This window comes from Sorex araneus, chromosome 4 (assembly GCF_027595985.1).
Source record: "Sorex araneus isolate mSorAra2 chromosome 4, mSorAra2.pri, whole genome shotgun sequence".
Classification (NCBI taxonomy): Eukaryota; Metazoa; Chordata; class Mammalia; order Eulipotyphla; family Soricidae; genus Sorex; species Sorex araneus.
The window spans coordinates 132,382,805-132,409,284 of record NC_073305.1 but is presented as its reverse complement, the minus strand read 5'-3'; the positions used below and the strand labels follow the sequence as shown (position 1 = coordinate 132,409,284).

General features: G+C 37.7%; 1 protein-coding gene across 1 annotated transcript in view; it reads left to right on the top strand.

The window, feature by feature from the left end:
• The window catches only part of ATG5 (autophagy related 5), a 121,850-nt gene that overhangs the window by 60,742 nt on the left and 34,628 nt on the right, over positions 1–26,480 (top strand). Inside the window, exon 6 of the mRNA XM_055135148.1 lies at positions 7,668–7,762. Within this exon, the coding sequence (XP_054991123.1) occupies positions 7,668–7,762 (95 nt within the window). The remainder of the gene's footprint in view (positions 1–7,667; positions 7,763–26,480) is intronic.

Here is a 26,480-nt window from a genome sequence, read left to right as displayed (position 1 = left end):
GCTGTTCTGTTGCGCATTTTGAAAGCCTCTAGTTAAAATGCTTCATGTAGTTTATAGCCACTTATAGTACTGATTTGAGTAATTGAGAGGCGTGACTTGTCTACAAGGTGATTTTCAGTCACTTGCTTTTCTCTTCAAAGAAAAGCTTGTGTTGTATTTACTCCGAGATATTCTATGACTACCTCGGATAAGCAGAAAGAAGACATTCATCCCTTTGTCCTAAAACACTTGTCCTGACACCTAATTGGGAGCATGTGTTCTTTTTGACATCACAGATACTGGGGACAGTACATGTGGGGAGTGTGTGTGGTGCAGGCCATCCTTCCTTGTGGAAAGGAGTGTGAGGGTCCCTGCCAGCAGCCCCCCCATGGCAGAACAGAGTCAGTGTCAGACCCCTGCTGCTCTTAGGTGCCCTCTGTGTCTCCTGGGGGTGTTTTTTAGAGCACACAGGATTTATGGAACCAGCATGCTAAAAATTACTTTGTCTTACATGCTTAACTCATAGATCGTCAGTGAAAAATAGAGATTTTTAAAATTGCCATTCTTGGGGCTGGAGCGATAGAACATCTTGCCTTGCATGTGGCAGAACCAAGTTCAATCCCCAGTACCACATATGGTACCCCTGAGCCCCACAGAGGGTGATCTCTGAGCAGAGAGTTAGGAATAAGCCCTGAACCTCACCAGATAGGACCCTAATCACCCCCCAGCTCGAATAAATCACCACACTTTTCCTAAAGTTTTTTCCTTATGAGGAACAAAATAAAGACAAATTTCATTGACTATAGCTCAGAACATTTCTTAGTTGTATCAGTTTGGGGTCTTTGAAATTTAAAATAAGTTTTTTTCTCCCAGATGTTTATTTATTTGGTTTTGGGCCACACCTGGTGATGCTCAGGGATCACTGCTGCTGGCTCTGCATTCAGGAATCATTCCTAGCAAGCTTTGGGGGGCATATGGGATGCTGGAGGCTGAAGCTGGGTTAGCTGTATACAAGGCAAGTGGCTTACCTAATGTACAATCTCTCAGGTCCCCCAGATGTTATTTTAAATTTCCAGAACCAGTAGAAGCAACAGAGAATGAGAAAAACAATCAGTGCTCATCAGAGTTTTAAGAAGCTTGATTGCTCTGCGTCACTAATCATCAGGGAGATGCAGATCAAAACAACTATGAGTTACCACCTCACACCACAGAGAATGGCACACATCCAAAAGAACAAAAGCAACCACTGTTGGAGAGGATGTGGGGAAAATGGGACCCTTCTACAACTGTTGCTGGGAATGCCAACTTTTTCAGCCCTTCTGGAAAACAATATGGACACTTCTCAAAAAATTAGAAATTGAGCTCCCATTCGACCCAGCAATACCACTACTGGGAATATATCCCGGAGAAGCAAAAAAAGTATAGTCGAAATGACATTTGCACTTATATGTTCCTCTCAGCACTGTTTACAATAGCCAGAACCTGGAAAAAACCCGAGTGCCTGAGAACAGATGGCTGGTTAAAGAAACTTTGGTACATCTATACAGTAGAATACTATGCAGCTGTTGGAACAGATGAAGTCATGAATTTTGCATATAAGTGGATCAACATGGAAAGTATCATGCTAAGTGAAATGAGTCAGAAAGAGAGAGACAGACATAGAAAGATTGCGCTCATCTGTGGAATATAAAATAACAGAGTAGGAGACCAACACCCAAGAATAGTAGAAATAAGTACCAGGAGTTTGGCTCCATGGCTTGGAAGCTGGCCTCACATGCTGGGGGAAAAGGCAGCTCAGATAGAGAAGGGAACATCAAGTAAACTCTGGTTGGAGGACCCGATCGGGAGGGGAGATGCATGCTGAAAGTAGACTATAGATTGAACATGATGGCCACTCAATACCCCTATTGCAGACCACAACATCCAAAAGGAGAGAGAGAGAACAAAAGGGAATGCCCTGCCACAGAGGCAGGGAGGAGGGGTGAGGGGAGGGGGAAAGGGGTTGAGAGGTGGGAGGGATACTGGGTTCACTGGTGGTGGAGAATGGACACTGGTAGAGGAAGGGGTGCTCGAACACTGTATGAGGGAAACACAAGTATGAAAATGTGTAAATCTGTTACTGTACCCTCATGGTGACTCACTAATTAATAAATAAATTAAAAAAAAAAAAGCTTGCTTGTGGGGCTGGAGTGATAGCACAGTGGGTAGGGCGTTTGCCTTGCACATGGCCAATCCGGGTTCGATTCCCAGCATCCCATACTCCCCTGAGCACTGCCAGGAGTAATTCCTGAGTACTCCCCTGAGCACTGCCAGGAGTAATTCCTGAGTACAAAGCCAGGAGTAACCCCTGTGCATCGCCAGGTGTGACCCAAAAAGCAAAAAGAATCTTTCTTTCTTTCTTTCTTTCTTTCTTTCTTTCTTTCTTTCTTTCTTTCTTTCTTTCTTTCTTTCTTTCTTTCTTTCTTTCTTTCTTTCTTTCTTTCTTCCTTCCTTCCTTCCTTCCTTCCTTCCTTCCTTCCTTTTCTGCAAATTGACTTTTAAGGGCAACTTTCTAAACAAATGCTAGTTTTAGGACTAGAAGGCAATGTGCAGGGTTAACAGCTCTAAGTTATCTTCACATTTCCTGCCCTCTGATTAAGTAAAGTGAAGACTAGTGTTAAATTTCTCCTACCTCTTACCCATGTTTTGTTTGCTTTTGAATTAGAATAAAGTTAATAAAGTTCATTTGGAAATTGTTGAACTTGTGCTTTTTCCTGTACGATTGCAGTTTGTTACTTTTGGTGCCATACCCGTCAATGCTTTGATGCTACTCCCAGCTTAGTACTCAGAAATTGCTCCTGGCAGTACTTAGAGGACCACCTTGTGCAGAGGATCAATCCAAATCATACACTCTAGCCCTTTGAGTTATTTTCCTGTTTATTTTTGAGATGTACAAAATTGAGCCCAGAGCCTTATTCCTGCTAGGCATTCCTCCACTGACCCACACCCCAGTCCTTACAATTGCACTTTTTAAAAAAAGAACAGCTAATGACCATTTTGGTGCTAATTTTATATTCGTACTTTTTTTTTTTTTTTGCTTTTTGGGTCACACCCGATGATGCACAGGGGTCACTCCTGGTTCTGCACTCAGGAATTATCTCTGGCGGTGCTCAGGGGACCATATGGGATGCTGGGAATCGAACCCGGGTCGGCAGCGTGCAAGGCAAACACCCTACCCGCTGTGCTATTGCTCCAGCCCCTATTCGTACTATTTTTTTGGCTATTAAATTATAGCATAGTTCCGGTACTTAAAGTACTACCTGAAAACAGCTCAGCGTGTTTCTTGATATATTAATATGGAGGAAATTAGCAATGTATCCTTCCAGGTTTTAAAAAAATGTTGATTAGAATTCAGAATTCAATAAAATACATTTGATTATATATTTAGTCTCAGCACTGGTTATCTTTTATTCTCCTCAGTTTTCCTTTTTCGCATTAACTTTGACTTGCAAGTGATAGCTTACTTTTGGATTTTTTTTTGTATTGTTGAGAAATGTCTATTTTAGCTAAGAACATAAACTTTTTTATAAGAAGGTTTAATATGAATACAGATGTTTTATTATATCTGTTCTTTTAATGTAATTGTATCATTCTGACTCTGCTTAGAGATTGAAACCACTGAGGGGTAAATAGGGTAAGTTTCATGTAAGAAATTATTAAACATTGGGAGGACCAGCTCGGGTTAGGAGATTCGAACCGAATGTAGGCTGTAGATCAAACACACTGGCCACTCAATGCCTCTAGTACAAACTACAACACCCAAAAGGAAAGAGAGAACAAAATCGAATGCCCTGCCACAGAAGCGGGGTGGCGGGAGGGATACTGGGCTCATTGCTGGTGGAGAATGGGCATTGGTGGAGGGACGGGTACTTAATCATTGTATGACTGAAATGCAAGCGTGAAAGTTTGTAAATCTGTAACTGTACCCCACGGTGATTCACTAATTCAAAATTTTAAAATATTATTAAACACTTGATAAAGAATGACATCTGTAAGAAAGCCATATAATCCCCTAGGATAGAAGGAACATACATACAACAAGTATCAAGTTATCCTTTCCAAGAGTGGTTTTAGAATTTGCTGGAGAAGACATCTTTCAGGCTAGTAGGCTAGTAGAGAAATTCACTGGTTTTGTTTGTTTGTTTGTTTGTTTGTTTGTTTTGTTAATAGGGCTGGGGTAGGGTAGGAGTGAAATATCGCATGGCCATAAAAGCAAATGAAGTACATACTACGGTACAAGTGAACCTTGAAAACACGTTCAGGGGGGAAAAAAAGCAATGCCAGAGGTTTCACATTGGATTACTTCGGTGTATAAAAGTTCTAAAATAGACTAGATAGAGAAAGTAGAGTAGTGATTTCCAGGAACTAAAGGGGACGCGGTTAGGGTTTGTCTGGGGATGATGAAGATGCTTTGAAATTAGATGTTGACAGTTGTTCCTCTGCTCTGAATAGACTGAAAATCACCGAGTTGTCTACTTTGAAAGGGTGAATGTGAATTTTGGTGTGTGAATTATGTGTCAGTAAAGTTTTGTTTTTGTTATTTTTTAAAGAATAGTGAGGGGCTGGAGTGACAGCACAGCGGGTAGGGTGTTTGCCTTGCACGAGGCTGACCTAGGTTCAATCCCTGGTATCCCATATGGTCACCCAACCACCACCAGGAACAATTCCTGAATACAGAGCCAGGAGTAACCCCTGAGCAATGCGGGTTATGACCCAAAAAGAAAAAAAAAAAAACACAGTGAGACACCTTGACTTACAAAGTTGTTCATAATAGAGTTGTTTGTGGCATACAATGTTCCAATCCCAATCCCATCACCTGGGTTCCCATCCCTCTACCAGTGACCCCAGGTTCCCTTCCACTCTGCCAGCCTGTCCTTTTGGCAGGCATATTACAAATTTATTTCATGTTGCTTGGTCCAATAAAACTTACAGGAATGGCAAATAAGAATTGTCAGAAAATAAATCAATAAAAGAGAGTTTGTGATGATTAATTGCTATGTTTTTAGTTTTCCTTAATCTAGTAGCGGACAACCATACGCACATTGGTGAGGGGTATACTCAGTGCCGCATGTTGAGAAGTTTGTCCTGTCCTTTAAAGGAGCTCTTTTAATGCTTCTTACAAAACTGGTTTCAAAGTTAGGAATTCCCTAAGCTGTTGGCTGTCTGAAGTTTTGTATTGATCCTTCAAATATGAATTATAATCTAACTGGATAGAGTATTCTTGGTGAGGTGTTCATTTCATTAAATTTTTATACAGTAGCCTTCCATATTCTTCTGGCTCTTAGTCTCATTTGATAGGTTTTATGGGCTTTCTTTTGGATATAAATTCCTTTTTTTGATCCTGCTGCATTCAATATTCTGTCTCCATCTTTGGATTTTGCCATTTTGAGTATAATTTGTCTTATACTTTTCCTAATTGGATCAACCTTGGATCTTCGTGCCTGTGCTCCTCAACTCTGGGAAATCTTATTGGTGATTTCTTTACTATTGTTTCTTCATCATGTTTCTCTTCATGTTCTTCAGGGATTCCAATGATTTTTGATTGTCCCTCTTGAACTCATCATGTAGCTCTGTGGTTTGCTGTTCATTTCATTTCAGACTATATTCCTGAACACCTTCTGGTGTTTCCTAGAGGTTTTCTTCCTCTGTCTTGGAGCTCCTTGATCTTTTACTCAGATTTTATTACTCTGCTATTTAGAGCTTCTATGACATTTTAAAAAAAAATATCACCTACCATGTTCTTCATTTCTGTCATTTCTGACTGTAGTGTTTTTTTTTTTTTAATTTTTCCTTTTATACGTCCTTACACTTTGCTGACTATCTGTGCTATCATTTCTTTGGACTGATTGAACATACTCATCCTAGTGCCACTGCAGACACTGAGGACTTACTGGTAGTATTTTCGGTCACTGAACTTGGTGGGTTTCTATAGTTTTTGCGCATTGGTTTTCTAGTGTTCTTGCTGTGTTGGGGGTAAGTCTGTTGTGCGCACCCTGGAAGATGCCGAGGGATTAAACTGGAGGTTGCTCTGTATTCTCTGCCCATCCTCACAGAATGACAGGAAGAATACCTGGGAGCATCCATAATTTGCTGAGTGATCTGTTGTGTGGCCTCTTCTACAGCCAGTGTTTCAGAAGCTGTGATGTGGGCCTTTCATAGGGTCAGATGGGTGTAGGGGCTGCTGGGACCCAGCTAGTAGGGAGGGGCTCTGCCTTCCATTCCCAACAGTGCTATCAGCAGAGGCAAGCCTCACCTAGGATGGTGGAGCAGCAAGCAAAAGTTCAGTGAAAGTTTTCTTAAGATTGTCCCTGAGAAGGTTTTTTGGTTTGGTTGGTTGGTATTTTGTTTGTATTGGAGCCACACCCAGCAGTGCCAAGGGCTTACTCCTGGCTCTAGGCTCAGGAACCACTCCTGGCAGGTCTCAGGAGACCATATGTGGCACTGGGGATAGAACCCAGGTCAGCTGCATCCAAGGCAAGCACTCTGCCTGCTGCACTGTCTCTCTGGTCCTGAACCTGAGAATGTTTTTTTGTTAGTGTGAGATTAAGCTACACTTGACAGCTTCTTCTTGTCAGTTGCACATTTTTTTCATAGTATTTCCTGTAATTTTAATCTAGTTATTTAATGTTTTCTGTCTTTGATATTTTGGCTGTTTTCCATTACCTCCCTTTCCCTTCCCTGTCCTGATGTTTTTGCCACACCAGGGGTTGCACACACATTTGGTTGTGGTGCTTGCCAGGGTTGGACATCAGCTTGTGGAGCTCTGCCAGGGTTCACACGTGTTTAATTCTGGTGCTTGTGCAGACTCTAGCATTTCCTGGGATTCCCGGAGATGCTGACATGTGTCACTCTCACTGTCACTGTCATCCCATTGTTCATTGATTGCTCGAGCGGGCACCAGTTTTGTCTCCATGTAAGACTTGTTATTGTTTTTGGCATATCGAATACGCCACGGGTAGCTTGCCAGGCTCTGCGGTGCGGGCGAGATACTCTCAGTAGCTTGCCAGGCTCTCCGAGAGGGGCGGAGGAATCGAACCTGAGTCTGCCGCGCACAAGGCAAATGCCCTACCCGCTGTGCTGTTGCTCCAGCCCACTCACATATGTACTTGGTGGAAGTCACACTCCTGTTCATGATGCTTGCACACTCTTTAGTCACACTGTTTGCTGGGGGTGGCATCCTTTCAGTTGCAGTGCTGCACATGAAGGCTGTGGTGCAGAAACCACAGACAGTAAAGCTGACAAGATTGCACTCGGTGCATGTGGCAGCTGTGGGGATCAAAATTGTGGCCATATATATATATATATATATGTTATATATATATATATGTTTGAAAGGTGCTCTAAACCACTGACATATACATCCTGGGCCTCCTTCATTTAAACAAGTTCTGGGTAAAATTTAATTTTCTCAGAGTTGCACATTTGTAATAGAAATAGGACCAAAAGAATCAAGACATTTATTCCTTATTGATATATATTTTTTTGCCTAACACAAGTTGTCACAATCTGTTTAGTGTTTCTCCAAAATAAAAAATCTATATCGATAACCCAGAAGAGTGAAAAGTAATATAGAAAAATACTTGAATTATCATCTCTTCATAGGATATTATAATGTTCATTTTAAATAACAAGTAAATTTATCATTACAGACAGATTTGATCAATTCTGGGCCATCAATCGGAAACTCATGGAATATCCTGCAGAAGAAAATGGATTTCGATACATCCCTTTTAGAATATATCAGGTAGGAAGTCGTATTTTTAACATTGTCACTTGTGCAAGCTTCTTGAAACACTTGGCCCCAATGTACTAACTGGGCTCTGCAGTCAGGAACTGTTGCCGGTGGTGATGGGGTGCCATGTGGGGCTCAGTGGGGCTGTATGTGGTGATGTACCTGGGATCAAACTTGGGTTGGCTGCCCATAAGGCAAGCATCCTACCCACTGTACTATCTCTCCAGCTCTTGTATTTTTTAAATAGGAAAAGGAAGTTAATTCCACAAGTAATTTTTCAACATAAATATTAAGACAATGAGCTTCAAATCACCATTGTTTATATTTTTTTATATTATAAAGAACCTGAGGTGATTTATAGGAATATATAATCGTTAAGTGAGAAAGAACTAAAATCAAACCCACTGAAAATATAAAATGGAAACTCGGATAAATCACATAAGCTATAAATGAGTGAGGTTCAGATTTACTGAAATTGACCTAAAAAGTTAAAGCGTGGGAGAAAGTGTGATGAGATACAAGTTTTTCTCGTTATGCATAAAATAAAAATTTATCATGACATCAGGAGAAGCTAAATTTTATGGGGCATTGCATAGGAAAAAAATTTTTTATATGACTTCATTTAGAGAGAATGGGGCAATACTTTATAATTTTTCTAAGTAAAGCTATACTAATAATGGCCACTTAGCTATTTCCTACATTGACAATGATAGCCAAAGGAAATCATTGTCATTGATTATCATAGTTCATTGATATCATAGTTCATAACTCATTGATTATCGTAGTTCATTGAATGAAGTAATCATAATGCTAACACTGTAAAGATATTTATGTTATTTTATGGAAGGATGTGTTTATCATATAAAAATTTGTGGAGCAAAGCAGTTAGAAATTTGAATTAAATGTAGAGGTTAACCCAAGAGAAGTGGGAATATGGCTCAGCAGTAGAACACTTGCCTTGACTGAATGTATGAGACTCAGGGTTTGCTCCCTGGCACCGAGGAAAAAACATTAAGAAAGGAAAAGTCTGCAGAGAAATATTAAGGAAAAGAAGGGCAAAGTTGTTGTGACTCTTTCGGGGAAAGCCTTTTTATACTGAGGTGTAAAGCTATCTACTAAGAACAGGAGTTTATTAGTTTTGGCAGCTGATTCTGTTTGATAGTGGGCAAATAAAAAATTTCCTCTTTTGTATAGAACATTATAGGAAAAGTGACAGGAAGTTTGTCTTAACTGAGAGTACAAATATCTCACATAAAATGAATCTGTACCGGCCACCCAGGTCTTTCCTAAAAGAAGTTTTGGGAGTGATTTTCTAGTTAGATTTAATAGTGATATGCTTTAATTATGCCACAAAGAAAAGTCAAATAAGACCCTGAACATATAGATCAAATATAATAGCTTTTTTTTCTGAATGAATCCAGTTTTGTTTTAAGTAGTAGCCCACTCTGGGGCTGGGAAGGGGAAGATGAGTAACTGAATGGTACGAATTCCACCTGCCTGACTTTCCTGGGATCAATGATTGTAGCATCAGTATTTGTATGTATAAGTAGTGACTTTTAAGTTTAAAGCCACCTCTTGCTCCCTCTAGCACTTTGAATACAGTAATACCTTCAACAGGCTAGTGAAATCTTAAAGGTTAGAGTTTTGTTTGTGTGTTTGTTTGTTTGTCGTGGGGGGGCCCACCTGATGATGTCCCTGGCAGTGCTCAGGGGACTAGATGGGATGCTGGGGTTTGAACCCTGGTCAGCAGTGTATAGACTAGCGCCTTACCTGCTGTACTATCAGTGTTAGTTTTTTGGGTTTTTTTTTTTTTTTGAAATATCTATGCAGCAGGATTTAGCACATTATTTCATATACTGTAACTGTTTCTTTTGCACCAAAACAGCACCAGTAACAATTGTAAAGCTAATAAAAGAAATACTTTGTAATTCAGATAACACCAGACTGAAGAAACTAGCCATTTTATTTTATATTAGATTTAATTTTTTAATTAAAACTAAATTTGGCGGCCGTACCTGGCATGGTGCTCAGGGAAACCAACAGACCTTCCTCATGTGGAATGAGGAATCTCTAATCCAGACCTCTGAGTTCCACCCTCTGCCCATCCACATATGTACCATTCCTCCCTCCCCTCCAATACACCCATTTCCTTTAAGTTTAGATTTTGGAAACTGTAGTAAGGAGAATGTTTTCGTAGTAGCTAAAAAGTTCGAAGCATTTTGTGAAGTAAGCAGTGATGAGAGAAGAGTAGGATCAAGTGAAAACTACTAGAAGGGTGACATAAAAGGACAGCACACAGTAAATTAAGACCACAGTTTGCCTCATTCACTTGTAAAAAAGTGGTTTTGACTTTTTTTTTTTTTATCAGTTTGTGTTACATCCTGCTGAGCTCAGACTTTTAAAATATTTGAGCTTTGAAGGTTGAAGCATTTGGCTTTGTAAGGGAGTTGGCTTTTCCTAGAAGAGCTTGTAACTGGAATGGAGTTCCTCTGGCTCTGTGGGAGGGTGACCCTGACTCCTGTGTGTCCAGAAGGTGGGCAGAGCAGCCCTGCCAGGAGGTCTTCCTGTCCAGAATAAGAAAGGGGTCGGAGTGATGGATGGATTCAGACCTGCTGCAGACGCTGATTTTTAAGGAAGCCCCATTACACATTTCTTTCATTATATCTGTGACTTGGTTGTTAATGCACTTTAAACTCTTGACTTTAGAACACTTGTCAGATGTTTTTATAACAAGTATAGTCCTTTTCTTTATGGTGCTGTATGACTTTTTTTTTTTTTCATTTTGGGTCTCACACCCGTCAATGCACTCAGGAATTACCCTTGGCGATGCTCAGGGGACCATATGAGATGCTGGGAATTGAACCTGGGTTGGCCGAGTGCAAGGCAAACGCCTTACCCGCTGTGCTATTGCTCCAGCCCCTGGTGCTGTATGACTTTTAATAATTTCTAAGAGTGAAAATAATACATTTTTAGTTGTTTGTCTTTTTCATGAAGAATGTTATTTTGTTATTGCAGTTTGTCTAGGATCCTTGCTTGTAATAGAATTTGTATATTAAATCACTCACCATTAATAGTTGATTTAGAACTATTCTTTTGTACCATGAGCTGCATAATAGCAATATATCATGTAATATATCTCCAGAGCCCAGCAAGTATCTGATTTGTAAAAATTGGTTAAAAAAATTTTATTCCTAAAAGAGGAGTTTCTTAATATATAACTCTCAGGTATTTAATTTGGCGAGATTGTGGCATGTATACTTTTAACTATGCTCTACTATCTATACTACAGATGCATTATAATACTTTTAATACTATTATTATTACTACTTTAAAGATTATTATCAAGATAATATGCATAGGGGAGAACTGTTGTATTCATTATTCTTTTCTAGGGGAAATATCAGATGTATTCATACCTCTTATTACAGCATCATAACTTAGGTTAAGGTAGAGAGAACATGAAAGTCGTGTGTGTGAGTGGGGTGGGGGTGGAGAGTATATAAAGTTCTATAATTAGAAAGTGGGAAGATAGAGAATTCTCAAAATTTGCTTGACAGAACCTAGTTGCCAGGTGGGTCTCTGTTAGGATTGCTGTCTGATCGCTTTTCTGTGTTAAGTGGTTGGCAGTTTTCATCAGACAAGAGGAACAGAGCCTGAAAATGTTTTCATTTCCTGTTAGCGGTATTTCTTTCCAACTTGGTTGTTACTTGACTTGATTGAATTTTTATTACTGATCAATGTAAGTGAATACCAAAAATTGAAAGGAGTATTCGTTTTTGTCAGTTGGTCATTTCCTGACCTCACCCATTTCTCTGTTTTGTATTTTTACATTTTCATAACTTTGGCCAAAGCCAGATAGGTTCTGTTTTCCATTTCCCTAATTATTAAATCCAACAGTAAAACCAGATTCCCACTGATGACTTCTTTGTAGCTGAATAGTTTGTATGGTTGCAATATTCCGTTGATAAAACATAGTTTTTACTATATTTTAAAGTGTAGTAGCACTGCACTGTAGCACTGCCTTCCAGGTGTTTATCAATTTGCTTGAGCGGGCACCAGTAAGATCTCCATTGTGAGACTTATTGTTACAGATTTTGGCATATTGAATACACCACAGGTAGCTTGCTAGGCTCTGCCATAACAAAATCCCTGTACTATTTGACATATTAAATTAGTATGTAAATTTAAATAAAACTTTAAAGTCTAGGTTTGTTAATATGATAGTGAAGGATATAATTTTCATTAAAACATTCTTTAACTTTGCAGACTCCTGACACAGTTCTTTAAATTGAGGGAGACCCTTCTTTTAAAAAAATAACTTTTGGCTATACCTGACTATGAATGCTCAAGGGACTGTGTGGTGCCAGGATTAAACCAAGACCTCGTACTTGCAAAGCACACATTCTAACTCTTTGCACCGTCATTTTCCCAGCCCCCCTATTTTATTCTTTGACGTATTAAAATTATCTTAACAGTATAGGAATCATTATCTGGTTTTTATGGGAGAAACTGAAGTTAAGGGATTTTTAAGTCACTGCCCAGAAGCAAACATAAAATTATAAGAAGTGGAACCTAGACCTAGATAAGACTTACAAAGTATGATTTGACTTAAAAAATTAATTTGCAGAATATCAAGTTATATCACATAAAGTTGAAGCTCACCTGGCCGGTAAACTAATAGGAACCTAGGAAACCTGTACTGATGATGATATTCTTTAAAGAACTGGCTTTTGTATATATTGTTGGAAAACTTAAGTTCTTTTTCATTTGTATTTCTATGACCACAGGCACAAAATGATTATAATATAGTGACAAAAATTTTGTGGTAAAAGTAAAATAGGTTCAAAAGTAGTCTAGAGATACATAATAGACTAAAATGTGTCATATCTATCATTTACATAACAGTCTAGTTTGGTGTGAGAGTTTCAGGTCTGTGTTCTTGAAATCCAGGTGCTTTATATTAGCCAGTATTCTAGAGATGAGCTTAAAGGCAGGAAGTGTTTCAGAAACATAATTAAAATGTTATTAGAATAGCACACATAAACAGATGGTATTTAATGAGATGATCTGTTTAAAAAATTATAAAATGACTGAAGACTTCAAGCATTGGCATTTAGACTATAATAAAAATTAGACACATTGAAGTAGTAGATTCATAAATATTATCCTGCCAGTATACAATATGTAAGAAAACATTTGTGTTATTCATTCACAACATGTTCATTAACTCAGATATTTGTATGCCATGCTCTGTACTAAGAACAGGGGATACACATGCTGGCTAATACCATCCATCAATCTGTGTGTGGAGCAAATTGTCTACAGAGGTGGAAAGAAACTAATCAAAGGGAGTATACAAACAGATGTAAAATCTCAACTGTGATAGGTACTGTGCATTTTCTCTTCTAGTTTTTCTAAGAGTTTAAGATCTGTTTAGAACATTTTTTTCATGCCAGCATTCCTTGTTGCTTTTACAGAGAAAGAGATAGTTGAGATTAATTATTCAGATACTAGTTTCTGTAATTATTCTTACCCTTTATATTTCAGAGGGCAACTGGTGTAGAAACAAGAGGAAGAAAATACTGGTTTTTTAAATAACTTTTAAAATATTTTAAAAATTATTTCGGTGTTGGGGCTGGAGAGATAGCACAGCGGGTAGGGCGTTTGCCTTGCACGCGGCCGACCCGGGTTCAAATCCCAGCATCCCATATGGTCCCCTGAGCATGGCCAGGGGTAATTCCTGAGTGCAGAGCCAGGAGTAACCCCTGTGCATCGCCAGGTGTGACCCAAAAAGGGGAAAAAAAATTATTTTTTATCTCACTATATAGCTTTAAAATATGAATATTGATGTAGGGTGGTAGCTTATTGCTTTTCATGAAAGTTAACATATTTTTATTTGGATTTTATTTGTTTTCTGTTTGGGAGCCACATCCAGTAGTGCTCAAGGCTTACTTCTGGTGGTGCTTGGGGGGGACAATATAAGGTGCAAGGTATTGAACTTAGGTTGAGTATGTGCATGGCAAGTACCCTATCTGTTGTACCATCTCTCTGGCACCACATATTATGGATTTTTTTTCTCCCACAGATAATTTGATATAGATTTGAAAAATTTAGAAGAATTGATTAACATAACAAGTGGTTAGTAATTTTTTTTCATTAAGGCAATTTTAAATTTATATCCCAGTTACCTGTGTGATTTGGGACATTTACTTCATTTCTCTGGACCTCAGTTGTATTATCAATAAAATAGGAATGCTGATATTTCATAAGCTTATTATAGAGATTAAATAATACTTTTATTTTTAACTTAATTTTATATAAATTAGTTCACAATATTTGATTACAGTTAATATTCCAACACCAGTCCCACCACCATTATACCTTCCCACCACCATATTTTGGATGTTTCCATTCCTAACCCCGACCCCTGCCCCAAAGCAGAACTGAAATAATTTATTTTGTATTATTTGTTATGGGGCTAGAGCGATAGCACAGAGGTAGGGCACTCACCTCTCAGGCAGCCGACAGTGTTCGATTCCTCCGCCCCTCTTGGAGAGCCGGGCAAGCTACTGAGAGTATCCCAACCGCATGGCAGAGCCTGGCAAGCTACCCGTGGCATATTCCATATGCCAAAAACCAGTAACAATAAGTCTCCCAATGAGAGTCGTTACTGGTGCCCGCTCGAACAAATCGATGAGCAACGGGATGACAGTGACAGTGACCACCGATATTTGTTATGAATAACCTGCTGAAAATGCTCCAAAAAACTTTCCTTAGAGTGTGTGAAGATTGTTGTATTTCGCCCTGTCTATAAGAGATTACTATTATGTTGTTAAGGGTTGAGCTTTGTGTGCTTTTGTGTGTGTGTGTGTTTGTGTGTGTGTACACACACACACACATATATATATATATATATATATATATATCTGTAAAAATATGTTTATCACCCTCTAACATTGATTGCCTCCTACTTTAAACCCCGTAAAATGTGACGCGCTACTCTTGGAGTATGAGTGGTGTGAGGTGGGCGATGTCCACAAATAGGTTTACTCGTGGACGAGGCTTGGCCTGAGCACTTGGAGAGTGGCCTTGAGCAAGGCAGCAGTTGAGTTCTGCAGGTTTTGGGCTGCTAGAGCTGGGCCCCTTGGGACGGACAGGGGCCTCATCTGCCCCTCCCTCCTGGGTGCCCCCGATGAAACAGCTGTGCACGGGGTCCCTAAATAATATTTTTATTAAGTTTTATACCGGGTACAGATTAGATGATTTTTAAGTTATTTGCTTTACTGTTATCAGATGCTGTTGTGTTAAATCAGTATGATTTGATGTGAGTTATTTTTATCATTACAGTGCTATTTTATCACCAGTAATGATCATTTACCACGCTGCCAATGTTCTTTTTTTTTATTGTTGAATCACCAGGAGATATAGTTACGAAGCTCTCAGTCATACAATATAATCAAACACCCATTCCTCCACCAGTGTACATTTTCCACCACTAATGTCCCCAGTATCGTTCCCACCACTCCCATCCCACCCCGCTACCAGTGTCTTTATTTGCAGAACTAACCTGACAAATAGCTCACTCCTTTTATTAGTATATTCTTGCTCTTAGCATATTTTTTTGTATAGAAAACTATATGGTTTTTTTAATATGGCCCCAAATATAAGTCCTCAAATCTATTTCCCATCACTACCTAATGCTCACACAGCTTACTCTTTCTGTTTCAGTTCCATGTTTCTTTACCACTTTTCTTCGTGACCCTGGCCTTAATAGCTTGGGATCACTTTTGATCAGTTTCTTAGAATTGCATGTTGTAATATACCAGAAACATTTGCATTTACCCCATCTTGCCATGTGCACTTTTAGTTCCTGTTAGTCTAACTTATAATACATAATAAGATTCCAACCAAGTAGTAGCATGTGTTGTGCCAAAGAACATATCTAATACTTTAATTTCTTACTCTCTTCATTCCTTCTAGGAATAACACCTACTTCCAGAATGCTTGTAAACTTTCTTCAGATGTCATCTTCCCCAAGAAGTCTTGTATTCTCTATACATGCTCCAACTTTTCATACTGCTGTCACGGTCACTGTCATCCCATTGCTTATCGATTTGTTCGAGCGGGCACCAGTAATGTCTCTCATTGAGAGATTTATTGTTACTGTTTCTGGCATATCCAATACGCACGGGTAGCTTGTCAGGCTCTGCCGTGCCGGCTCGATACTCTCGGTAGCTTGCTGGGCTCTCCGAGGGGGGCGGAGGAATCGAACTTGGGTTGGCCGAGTGAAAGGCGAACACTCAACCGCTATGCTATCACTCCAGCCCTTTCATACTGCATAATGATTATTTCTTTCCTTTCTCTGAACTTCATTGTAAAGCATTTTATTTTACTTTTTATTATGACAAATGTATTTGTAGAATATTCAAGGGAGAATTAATTTTTAGTAATCTAATTCAGCCCTTGGAAATTTACGTTCAGTTGGCTATTTGATAGCAGAAACAGGAGTAGAACTTGCGTCTTGGATTTCTAAACTATTTCTTCTATATGTAACATTATAATGTAATATAGATGTTTCTTAACCAGTATTTCAGCATGATTCTGTAGGAGCCTAAATAGTTCTTCTGTAATATGTGAAATCCATATGGCAAGGAATTGTTTCATTTTTGTCCTTAAATTTCTTAGAGACTATTCTTCTAGAATGAATGGATAATAATTTCTTTGGTATTAATATTCTTGATGTGTAACAAAAAATAATTCTAGTCTTTATCCGTAAAGAAATAGGTAGATGAAGACCTGTAGGTGGCAGTCCAACACAGCAAATTTCCAGTGCCCTTTCTAGAACTAGCTACTGCCTTCCGAGATTGTTTTAGACTTGAGTTGCTTCCTAAGTGGATTTCTGAAAAATGAAACCAGCTATTAATTACAAACTTATTTGGCGGATGTTTTTAAAGACAATAGTCATGGTTTTAAATGGGAACTTTTTGATGCTTGTGATTTGCTATTTTGTTTTTAAAGTATTTGATGAGAGCAAATAATGTTTCTAAGAGCTTTTAAGCTTATTACCATATTTTCATATAATACAGATAATCTGATGGAGATATCCCTGATTTGTTCTTTGAGTAATCAGAATATCCGTTACTGGTGTTATATCAAACTTACAAAGTTATTAAAGGAGGTCAGTACTTTTCATGATGTCTAAATTAGGTTATTATTTAATTTAATATATTCAAAATATTGCTACTAATCAAGCTATAAACAAATACTAGCTAACATTGAGGACTTTGTGTGCCACATACTATTCTAAATATTTTACATGTGTTAATTCATTTAATCTTCACTATAGTCTTCTGAGATTTGCGCTGGTATTGTTCCCATTGTCTAGATGAGGTAGTTGAGATGATAAACTTTGCTTACTGAAACTTATCCAGGACCGCTCAGTTTAGTAAGTGGAAGAATTGGGATTTGAACCTAGACTTCTTGGCTCCAGCACCCATACTCTTAATCACTGTTCCCTTTGACATACTGTTAAGTTCATTATATTTATTTTCTTTGTATTATAACTTTCCATTTGAGACAGATTTCCAGTTTTTACACAAATTGGGCTTATTACTCCACCCTTTTTTGTTACTTCCTGTCTTCAGTCCTTTTTTTCACCTAACAGAGAAAATGCATGGACAGAAAGTAAAAACATAACATCCTCCTCCCTTAGTGTGAAGAGATTGAAACAGATAACTAAAATTGTGTGGTTTTCTTTTATTTAGAGAATGCTCTTCTTCCATTTACCAATTAACTAGTTTTTAGTGATCACATTAAAGCTTGAATTCTTGAATTTAGGAATAGAATAAACTTCATTCCCCTTATTTAAGTATTTAGTACTATAGGGTGATTTTAGAAGCTAATGTATCAAATACCTCACTTTAAGAGAGAGAGTTTGTGATAAGATAGTCTTAATTATTTCACTGAAAAAGGATTTTTTTTTTTTAGCTTCCTTGACACACAAGTTGGTTGTAGTAATATGATTAACATTTTATGATATTCGGACGTAAACATATACCTTGTTCTTAGTTAATAATTATATATTTTTTTTCATTCTCTCATTTTGATAATTTGCCACCCTAATACTGCTTTGAAACTAAGTGATAGAGCAAAAATCTGTTAGATTCCATTTGAATCCATTTGACATGTCACAAAAGCATAGGTTTAATGTGAATGAGATGGCTTAAAAGTTAGAAGTGTTAGTAAAATGAGAAAGAGCTGTTTCATATCTAACTACTCAATAGTATTTTTATTACAAGATAAAAAATCTTTATATTATATAAAGATCTTTCTTTCAGTCTTAATGTACTGATGAAATATTTTTCTTTTTCTTACACTCCTTTAAATATGTTTAAAGTTTAAATCTTCACTTGCCATTATTTATTTATCAGGGTACCTCAAGTTACAGTTTATGTTTGGGTTTCTTAGATGAATTGTCAGCCTGATAACACATGCCAGAAATAACCTGTATCATGGGACTGTCAGCCCAAGTCTTGATGCTGCCTTAATGATTAACTTAGTCTATCTTTTCCTAACGAATAGGGATTTCCCAATTTACTGCTGAACTAACAAGGTCTTGGCTGTGCAGCCCTTCATTTTGTGTCTAAGAATGTTCACTCTTTCACCCATACTACTCAAAAAGTTCTCTGAGATCCACATTGATTTTGATGTCAGTCACATTTTTTCTTACCTTTTCTTTCCATCAGAGAGTACCAGCACTTAGAATGGCCTTGGAGGGTGATCATTAAATGTATTGACAATTTAATAGTGTAAAAAAATTGCTTAATCACTTGTTTATTCCAATAGTGAAAACTGCCTTCTGATTTTTTTTCTGTTCTTCTCATAAATGATTTTCATATAACATTGCAGAAGACACACCACCTGTCTCTTAAGAACAGAATTACTAGACTTTGATTCTTAGTAGTGGTTCCTTCTTTTGGGGCAACTGTGAGAGTTAGCTTTTGGTCTAATTACTCAGACTTTTAAAATAACTACTTACAAACAATTTCAAGTCAACAGCATAAGAGATCATCATTCAGAAATGGAAGAAAAAAATAATGTTTCTTTATTTCTGAACTGAGCCTAGAAAAGTTTTGTTTGAGAGTTCATCTACCAATGCATACTTTTTTAATGAAGTCTATGACTTTTAGGTCACGCTTGAGTTTTCTTGTTGTGGTTTTAAATCAAATATTTTCTAATTCTCATGTCTGTTTATTGCTGATGTAGAGTTGAAATACAGTTGTTGTTGTTGTTGTTTTTTAGCAAGTGTCAGTTGCACAAACATAATGATTCTGTATTGGTGTATTTTGAGGAATGATGACAGTAAGTCTAGCTAAATCCATCTCCACATAGAGCTTTTTTTTTTTTTTTTTGATAAAGACTTTTAAAATTTGCTGTCTTGGCAACCTTAAATATGTAATGCAGCAATTTCAGATAGCTGTGTTTTTAGACTTTAGGATTTGTGGAGGTTTATATAATCTTTTGATTCATGATCTATGCAAATTATTTGAAGCAATAAAACAAGTAAAGCAATTCAAATGCAAATATATAGGCATACCCATATGTTTTGATTATATTGATATTTACAGATGCACATTGATACAGACATACTCCCATGCCTCAGATCTTTTACTTCTTTTGTATATTGATTGTGGTTTATTAAAATGTTGATTCTCACTTAAATTGTAATTTCTCACCTTGATACCTTGAGAACGTTTTACAAAACATATCTTAAACAGGAAATCTCTCTCAATGTTCTGTCTCAAAAAAGACAGGGAGTGTATAGGAGGATCAGTTTTGGTGTTACGAGGCATTGATTGAACATAATGCTTGGAGGGACTTTGAGGGTAGGAAGGCCTTTCTCAGTGAAATGCTGACTCAGGTTACAGTTAAGCTTCGAGTTGAATCTACATTTGGAATTCATATTTGAATAGATCATACATCCTCCTTGTGTGTGATCTTTTCAGGAAAGTCAGCTGTCTCTATATCTGTATGCATCAATTAGTTAAAATTGTACTAAGTTGTGAAATTTTTATAAGCTGGGGATTTCAGATTGAGTTTATTAATAAGTGATTTGCATATTAGGTGTATGACTTGAGTAAATGTGCCCAGAACTTTGAGAAGTAAAACTAATATGTGTTACTTATTATTGAACTTCATTTAATTGTGCTTTTCATCATATTAAACTTATCTTTGTAGCATCATTATAAGTGAACATTATGGTTGAAATGTAGAGAAATAGCATGTCAAGCAAACATGTTTACAAAGCTAAAGACTTAAAAATCGAGCATCGTATTTATTCTTTACATTTTATCTAGTTTTTTTCCTAAACATAGATGAGATGGAGATAGATTATTGCTTGCACATAAAAGGAAAGAATTTCTTCTGCTAGGTTAAAATCAAAAGAAAGGAGCCAGAGATATAGAAGAGGGTTAAGGTACTTGCCCTCAGCATAGAGCCAGGAGTAAGTCCTGACAACCAGTGGTTGTGATCCAAGAACAAAACAATAAAATTAAGAAAATATAGTTTGGTTGCCTTTCCTTTCAGTCTTTCCTTTTTCTTCTTTTCTGCCCTCCTTTTTCTTCATCTTTATATTTCATCTTTCCTCCTTTACAGAGTCCTTTTTCTCTGCCTCATTAACCTGAAGTGTTTTTATTACATAGTAAATAAAGCATTTCCTATTTTAATTAAAGTTTTGAAGTTTACTTTTAAAAGCAGAGCTTTGCTAAAGGAAAAATACCTCTATTAGCGTATATTTAAATTCCTTTTCACCATGATGAGGGTAATTATCTGTTACTTTTAAGAAGTAAGCCATAGCTAATTTCTGACTCTGTGTGCATGTTTAAAGTAACTTAGAATCAGCTTGGGTCAGTTCTGACGTCTGCTTATGTAATGTAGCATTCATACTCTTCACTAGGTGTTCATTTTAGCGACAGATGCTTCATATAAAACAGGGGAGAGTCGCTTTCAAAAGAATCTACACTTCAAAGTGAACTTTGGTTCTTTCCATTGCTTAAGGAATCCTAAGTGGAGCGAAATTGACAGTTTTCTTCCTTTCTCTCCAATACATTTGTTTAAAGTTTTAAAAACCTTTTGACATTTATGCCTGCCTTAGGTATCAGTACATGTAGTCAAATTGTTTTGTTGCTTTGGAATGTTTTAGTGTCGCCTATATTAAATATTTTTTTTAATTCACTTAATAGTAAGGAATTGTCCTCTTTTATCAACGTTGATTCCAGGAGAGAAAGATACAGCTTTGGGATCTCACTTATCTGTAGTATATAGCATAATTGGACAAAGGAGTGCTAGGTGTCTGAGGGGGGGATACCTAATTATACTGATTCCTAGATTATGGTGCTAAGTAGAGTAGGCAAGAAAAGAAACTGAAGAGGGGAATAAGAAGAGGTGGACAGGACTCAACAGGCAGAGGGGCAAGGGCCTCGGACACGTTGGTAGTGTAGAGGTGTGGTTTATCTATGTGCCTGAACCACAGGACCAACTAAACTAAAAACATGACATCCGATCTACAACAACCAGACTTCAAAATGTACAGGAGGCAGCTGGGATGGGAGGTGTAAACTGGGGATATTGATGGAGGAAAGTTATCTCTGGTGGTGGGATTTGTGGGTTAGACTTACACAATATTGTTTGCTGTGTAAGTCTATAACTGTATCTCCTGGTGTTTCATTAAAAATTTTTTTTAAATAGAATATTATTTGCCTGAAGTTCAACTATGCACAACCTTGTAAATCATGACACCTTAATAGGAAATTTTTTATTTTTTAAGAAAACATCTTAAAGCACCTTTAGGTTGAAATACCTTGCTCTTTCACTCATTGTAGATTAACTGGTAACTATCTCTTCATGAGGCCAAGCTTATCATCTGTTAAGACCTGGTTCCTAAGAGGGCTTTAAAATAAGTGCAATGATTATAGCTTTCAGCCACAAGCATCATCTTTTGCTCGTGAATTCTTTGAAGCAGAGTGTCTCTTTCAGTCTCTCACCACAATCTGTTCCGTTTCTCAGATGGATAAATTATTATAAGAATGATCTTTGATGCATAAAATCTTACTAGGGCCCTGTTTTAAAATCACCTTCTAAGTGTGCTAAACAACAAAAATGTTCATACTGTTTTGAAATATCTATTGTATAAAGAAAACCCATCATTTTACTTGCTAAATTTTGTGGAATTGGATTATTACTCTCTTGAATTAAGATACCACTGGGATACATCAGCCTTTTGTGGATTCTGTAGATTACCCTTTTTATATGTTACATTTCAAAAATGGGAAATTTTATGAAGATAAGATTTGTAGAATAAATGCTAAAATTCATAGGATAGGCCATGTACTGCTGAAATTTAATTATGATAGCAGTGCTGTAAATCCTAACCTTCATTGCTCCTGTGTCATTCCAGATCCTAATTCAGTGATCTGCAAGTGAGATAGTTCCTTTTTATAGTAGGGCCCTTCCTCCCCTTTGCAAGGCGCAATGCTTCAAGTGTGCGGCCAGTGGTCCCGAACTAGTGAGGATGAAGTAGGAAGATGAAAATTCCTTGGCCGTCCTGACAGGTGGCAATATTTTGAGCTTTTGTAGAAAGTTCAGAAACAATAAGCATAATGACTTTTTTTTTTCTTTTACTGAATCACCATGTGGAAAGTTACAAAGCTTTCAGGTTTAAGTCTCAGTTATACAATGCTCGAACACCCATCCCTTCACCAGTGCACATATCCCACCACCAATCACAGTATAACTCCACCCCCCCCCTACATCCCCAGCCCCCCACCCCACCTGTGTAACTGATAGATTTCACTTTACTTTGATTACATTAAATATTTCAACACAAAACTCACTATTATTGTTTGGAGTTTCTCCCCCTTAAAGTCACACCTGCTGAAAAGGAAGCATTTGATAATTTGTTTTCCACTGCTGAGAATGAAGCGATATGAGGTTGAGTGGCCGTACTAGCGGCCACACGGTTTTGGATTTCTGTATTTTAGTATTTTAGTAACTAAATCCAGAGAAATAAGTGCCAGAAATTGCATCATTGCAAACTTGTACTTCTCAGCAATATTATATTCCACATATGAGTGCAATCTTTCTATGTCTGTCTCTTTCTTTCTGACTCGTTTCACTCAACATGATACTTTCCATGTTGATCCACTTATATGCAAATTTCATGACTTCATGTTTTCTGACAGCTACATAGTATTCCATTGTGTATATGTACCAGAGTTTCTTTAGCCAGTCATCTGTTTTTGGGCACTCTGGTTTTTTCTAGATTGTGGCTATTGTAAACAGTGCTGCAATGAACATAGAAATGCAGATGTCATCTCTACTATACCTTTTTGCCTCTCCGGGATATATTCCCAGGAGTGGTATTGCTGGGTCAAATGGAAGCTCAATTTCTAACTTTTTGAGAATCGTCCATATTGTTTTCCAAAAGGGCTGAACCAGTCGGCATTCCCACCAGCAGTGAAGGAGAGTCCCTTTCTCCCCACATCCACGCCAACACCAGTTACTAAGCGTAATGACTTTTGAAGCAACTTATCAGTAAGAACTCCTCTTTTCATCATCCAGATACTATACTTGGTAAGAGAGATGACTGTCATGTACCCCATTATTATTAAATTCTGTACTTAGTTTAGTAAACCTTCCCTCATTCTTTAATATTTCTAATTTCAAAACTTGAAGAACTTGTTTACGTATCAGAACATAAATTACAAATGACTGCCACAGAGACAAGCTGGTGGGTGAGAGGGGAGTGGTGACAAGAGGGAAACGGGGCATTGGTGGTGGGAAATGTACACTGCTGGAGGGATGGGTGTTGGAACCTGGTATGACTGAAACCTGACCATCAACAGCTTTGTTTTTGTTTTTGGTTTTGGTTTTGTTTTTGCTTTTTGGATCACACCCAGCATTGCTCAGGGGTTATTCCTGGTTCTGCACTCAGGAATTACTCCTGGCGGTGGGACCATATGGGATGCCGGGGATTGAACCCAGGTCAGCCGTGTGCAAGGCTGTGCTATCACTCCAGCCCCTCAACAGCTTTGTAACTATGCATCTCACAGCGATTCAACTAAAAAAATAAATAAATAAATAAATAAATAAATAAATAAATTGCAAATGAGTTTTGACAAACTATTACGTAAACTCACTTAAAATCTGAAGGGCAACTTTAAAATTGTCATGTTGGCATACAACTTACAAAGAAAAAAAACCTATAATTTTCCTGAATCTTTGAGGGCAGAAATAGTTTTTGATCCTTGTTTGGGGCCAGGTATGGGAGGGCGGGGAGGGATCTCTATCTCCTTTAGAGTTTGGGGGTGGGGCATTCGGTTAACTCATGAAGTAAACAGACTGTGCATGAATAGTCACACTGTGATGGATCAGTGCTGTCACCCCGGGAAGGCTCCTCCTGTTCCATGTGGGCACTTTGTAACATTACTTTCCCTTTCTCCATTCTTCCTTTCCTTTATTTCATGCTAGCAACCAGACCCAGTGTGTGATCCACGTGAGGCATGTGCTCTGTCGCACGCCTGCTTTTGTTTTTTATTTCCTCCTTTATTTTGTTGCTTTTGTCGTGGGGACTCTGCCTGGTGCTGGGGGGTGTGGAGCGTGTGGTAATATGGGTTCACCTCAGGGCCTTGAACAAGCGAGGTTTGTGCTCTTGTGCCATTTGAGCCACATCCTCGGGCCTCTTTTACTCTTTTTTATTTATTTTTTTAATAGCTTGATGGCGATGTTATCTAGAAACCAAAACCAAGTTTACTGTTACTGGATTTTTTAAAAAATCATAGTTGGTACAACTATCTCCCCCGCGCCCCGTGCCTGCTTGAAACCTCATACCTGTATCCACACTTTTGTCTGTCCTGAACATTTCGTGTGAATGGAAATTTTATATGGCTTTTAGGTATCTGGCATTTTTTATCTATATCGTATTTCCAAGGTCTCTTACTATTGTGCCTTGTTCTGTACTCCTTTTTATGACCAACTAATATTCTCTTGATGGAAAGATATTATGCTTATCCTGCCACCAGCTAATGAGCATTTGAATTCTTCCTAATTTTCTGGCTGTTATTAAAAATTCAGTTATGCATAATGATTATAGGTTTTCAAGAGTACAAATTTTAATTACCTTGGGTAGATATTTAGGGCTGGTTTTGCTTGGTTGGTATATGTGATGATTCTGTGTTTACTTGAGGGTGAGGGGGGAACTCCAGACTGCTTCCCAAAACAGCTGTGCAATGTATATATTCTCACCAAGCAAAGTATGTGAGTTCTAATTTGTCTGTATTCATGCCATCACTTGCTATATTCTGTCATTTTAGAGTTGTCCTAGAGGGCACAGAGACCTATATCATTTTTGTTTTGAGTTAGATTTCCTACTTACTAATGAGATGAAATTTAAATTCTTGTTTGTTTTGGTTTGGGGGGGCCCTCATCTGGTGGTGCTCAAGGGTGACTCCTTTCTCTGCACTCAGGATTCACTCCTGGAGTGGCTCAGGGGGTGGGATGGGGTGCAGGGATTGTACTCAAGTCAGCCACGTGCAAGGCACGTGCCCTATCCACTGTCCTAAAATTTTATGTGCTTATTTATTCTGTATATCTTCTTAGAAATATATTCAACTCCTTTGCTCATTTAAAAGTTTTTTTTTCTTTTTATTATTGCAGTGGAGGGCTTTATCTATATTCTGGATACTAGTCCTTGATCATATGCTTGATTGGCAGATATTTATTTCCATACTGTGAGGTGGGGGAGTTGGCATGTGTCTTTAAAATTTTTGTTTGTTTTTTTCCATCGTCTCCCATCCCTATCCCCACTGAACATGCCAAACCGTGGCATCAGAATCATACAATGCATGCTGGGCACTGAAGATTAAACTCATGATTTTATACTGGTTTCAGGTGCTTCCTGAGCTCAGGTCTATGTTCTGGGCCCTTTCTGGGATGGGGATCCTGAGAGCAGAGCTGTTAGGCTCACCCAGGTACTTGGGTTGTAAAGCCAGTCAAGCACTTAAGCCACTAAGCTTTCTTCATGCATCTCTTCATTTTCTTGTTGCTGTGCTTATTGGCATACAGAATTTTAAAATTTTGATGAAATCATTTTTCTTCCGTTGTTTCTGTTTGTAAGTTGTCAAACCTTTATCTAATCCTAGACCATAGAACTTCCTCTTTTATTTTTTTCTTTTTTGAGTTTTGCTACATTACTTTTTAGATTTATTCTTCAGGATAGTAAAACTACTATGCTTTTTAGATTTCTTAATTAATTCAGCAGTACAATCTAAAATATTTTGTTATATTTATTTGGTACATCTGAAAACTCACAAGGACTCATGAAATCAATAACACTTTACTAAAATTAATTTTTTTTTAAGTTTAAGCAAGCTTTCATTTGGAAAGGATGAAGTAATCCGAGGCTAACTTTCTGTGGCTTCAAGTCGGAACCCGGTAGCATTGATTTTTATCTATGGAGAAAAACAAAAGTTGTGATTTTAGGCATGTTGTACATTTCAAACTTCTAACATGAGACCAGAGTTGATGAAGTAAAATAAAATTTTTTAAAATTATTTTTATCAGAAACATTCCCATATTACAAATATCAGCATTTGCTATGAAACCCACAGACCAAGCGTTGAGGCTCTTTATAAAGCTTCACTGGTTCCTAGCCCAGATACAGAAACATTTTTCT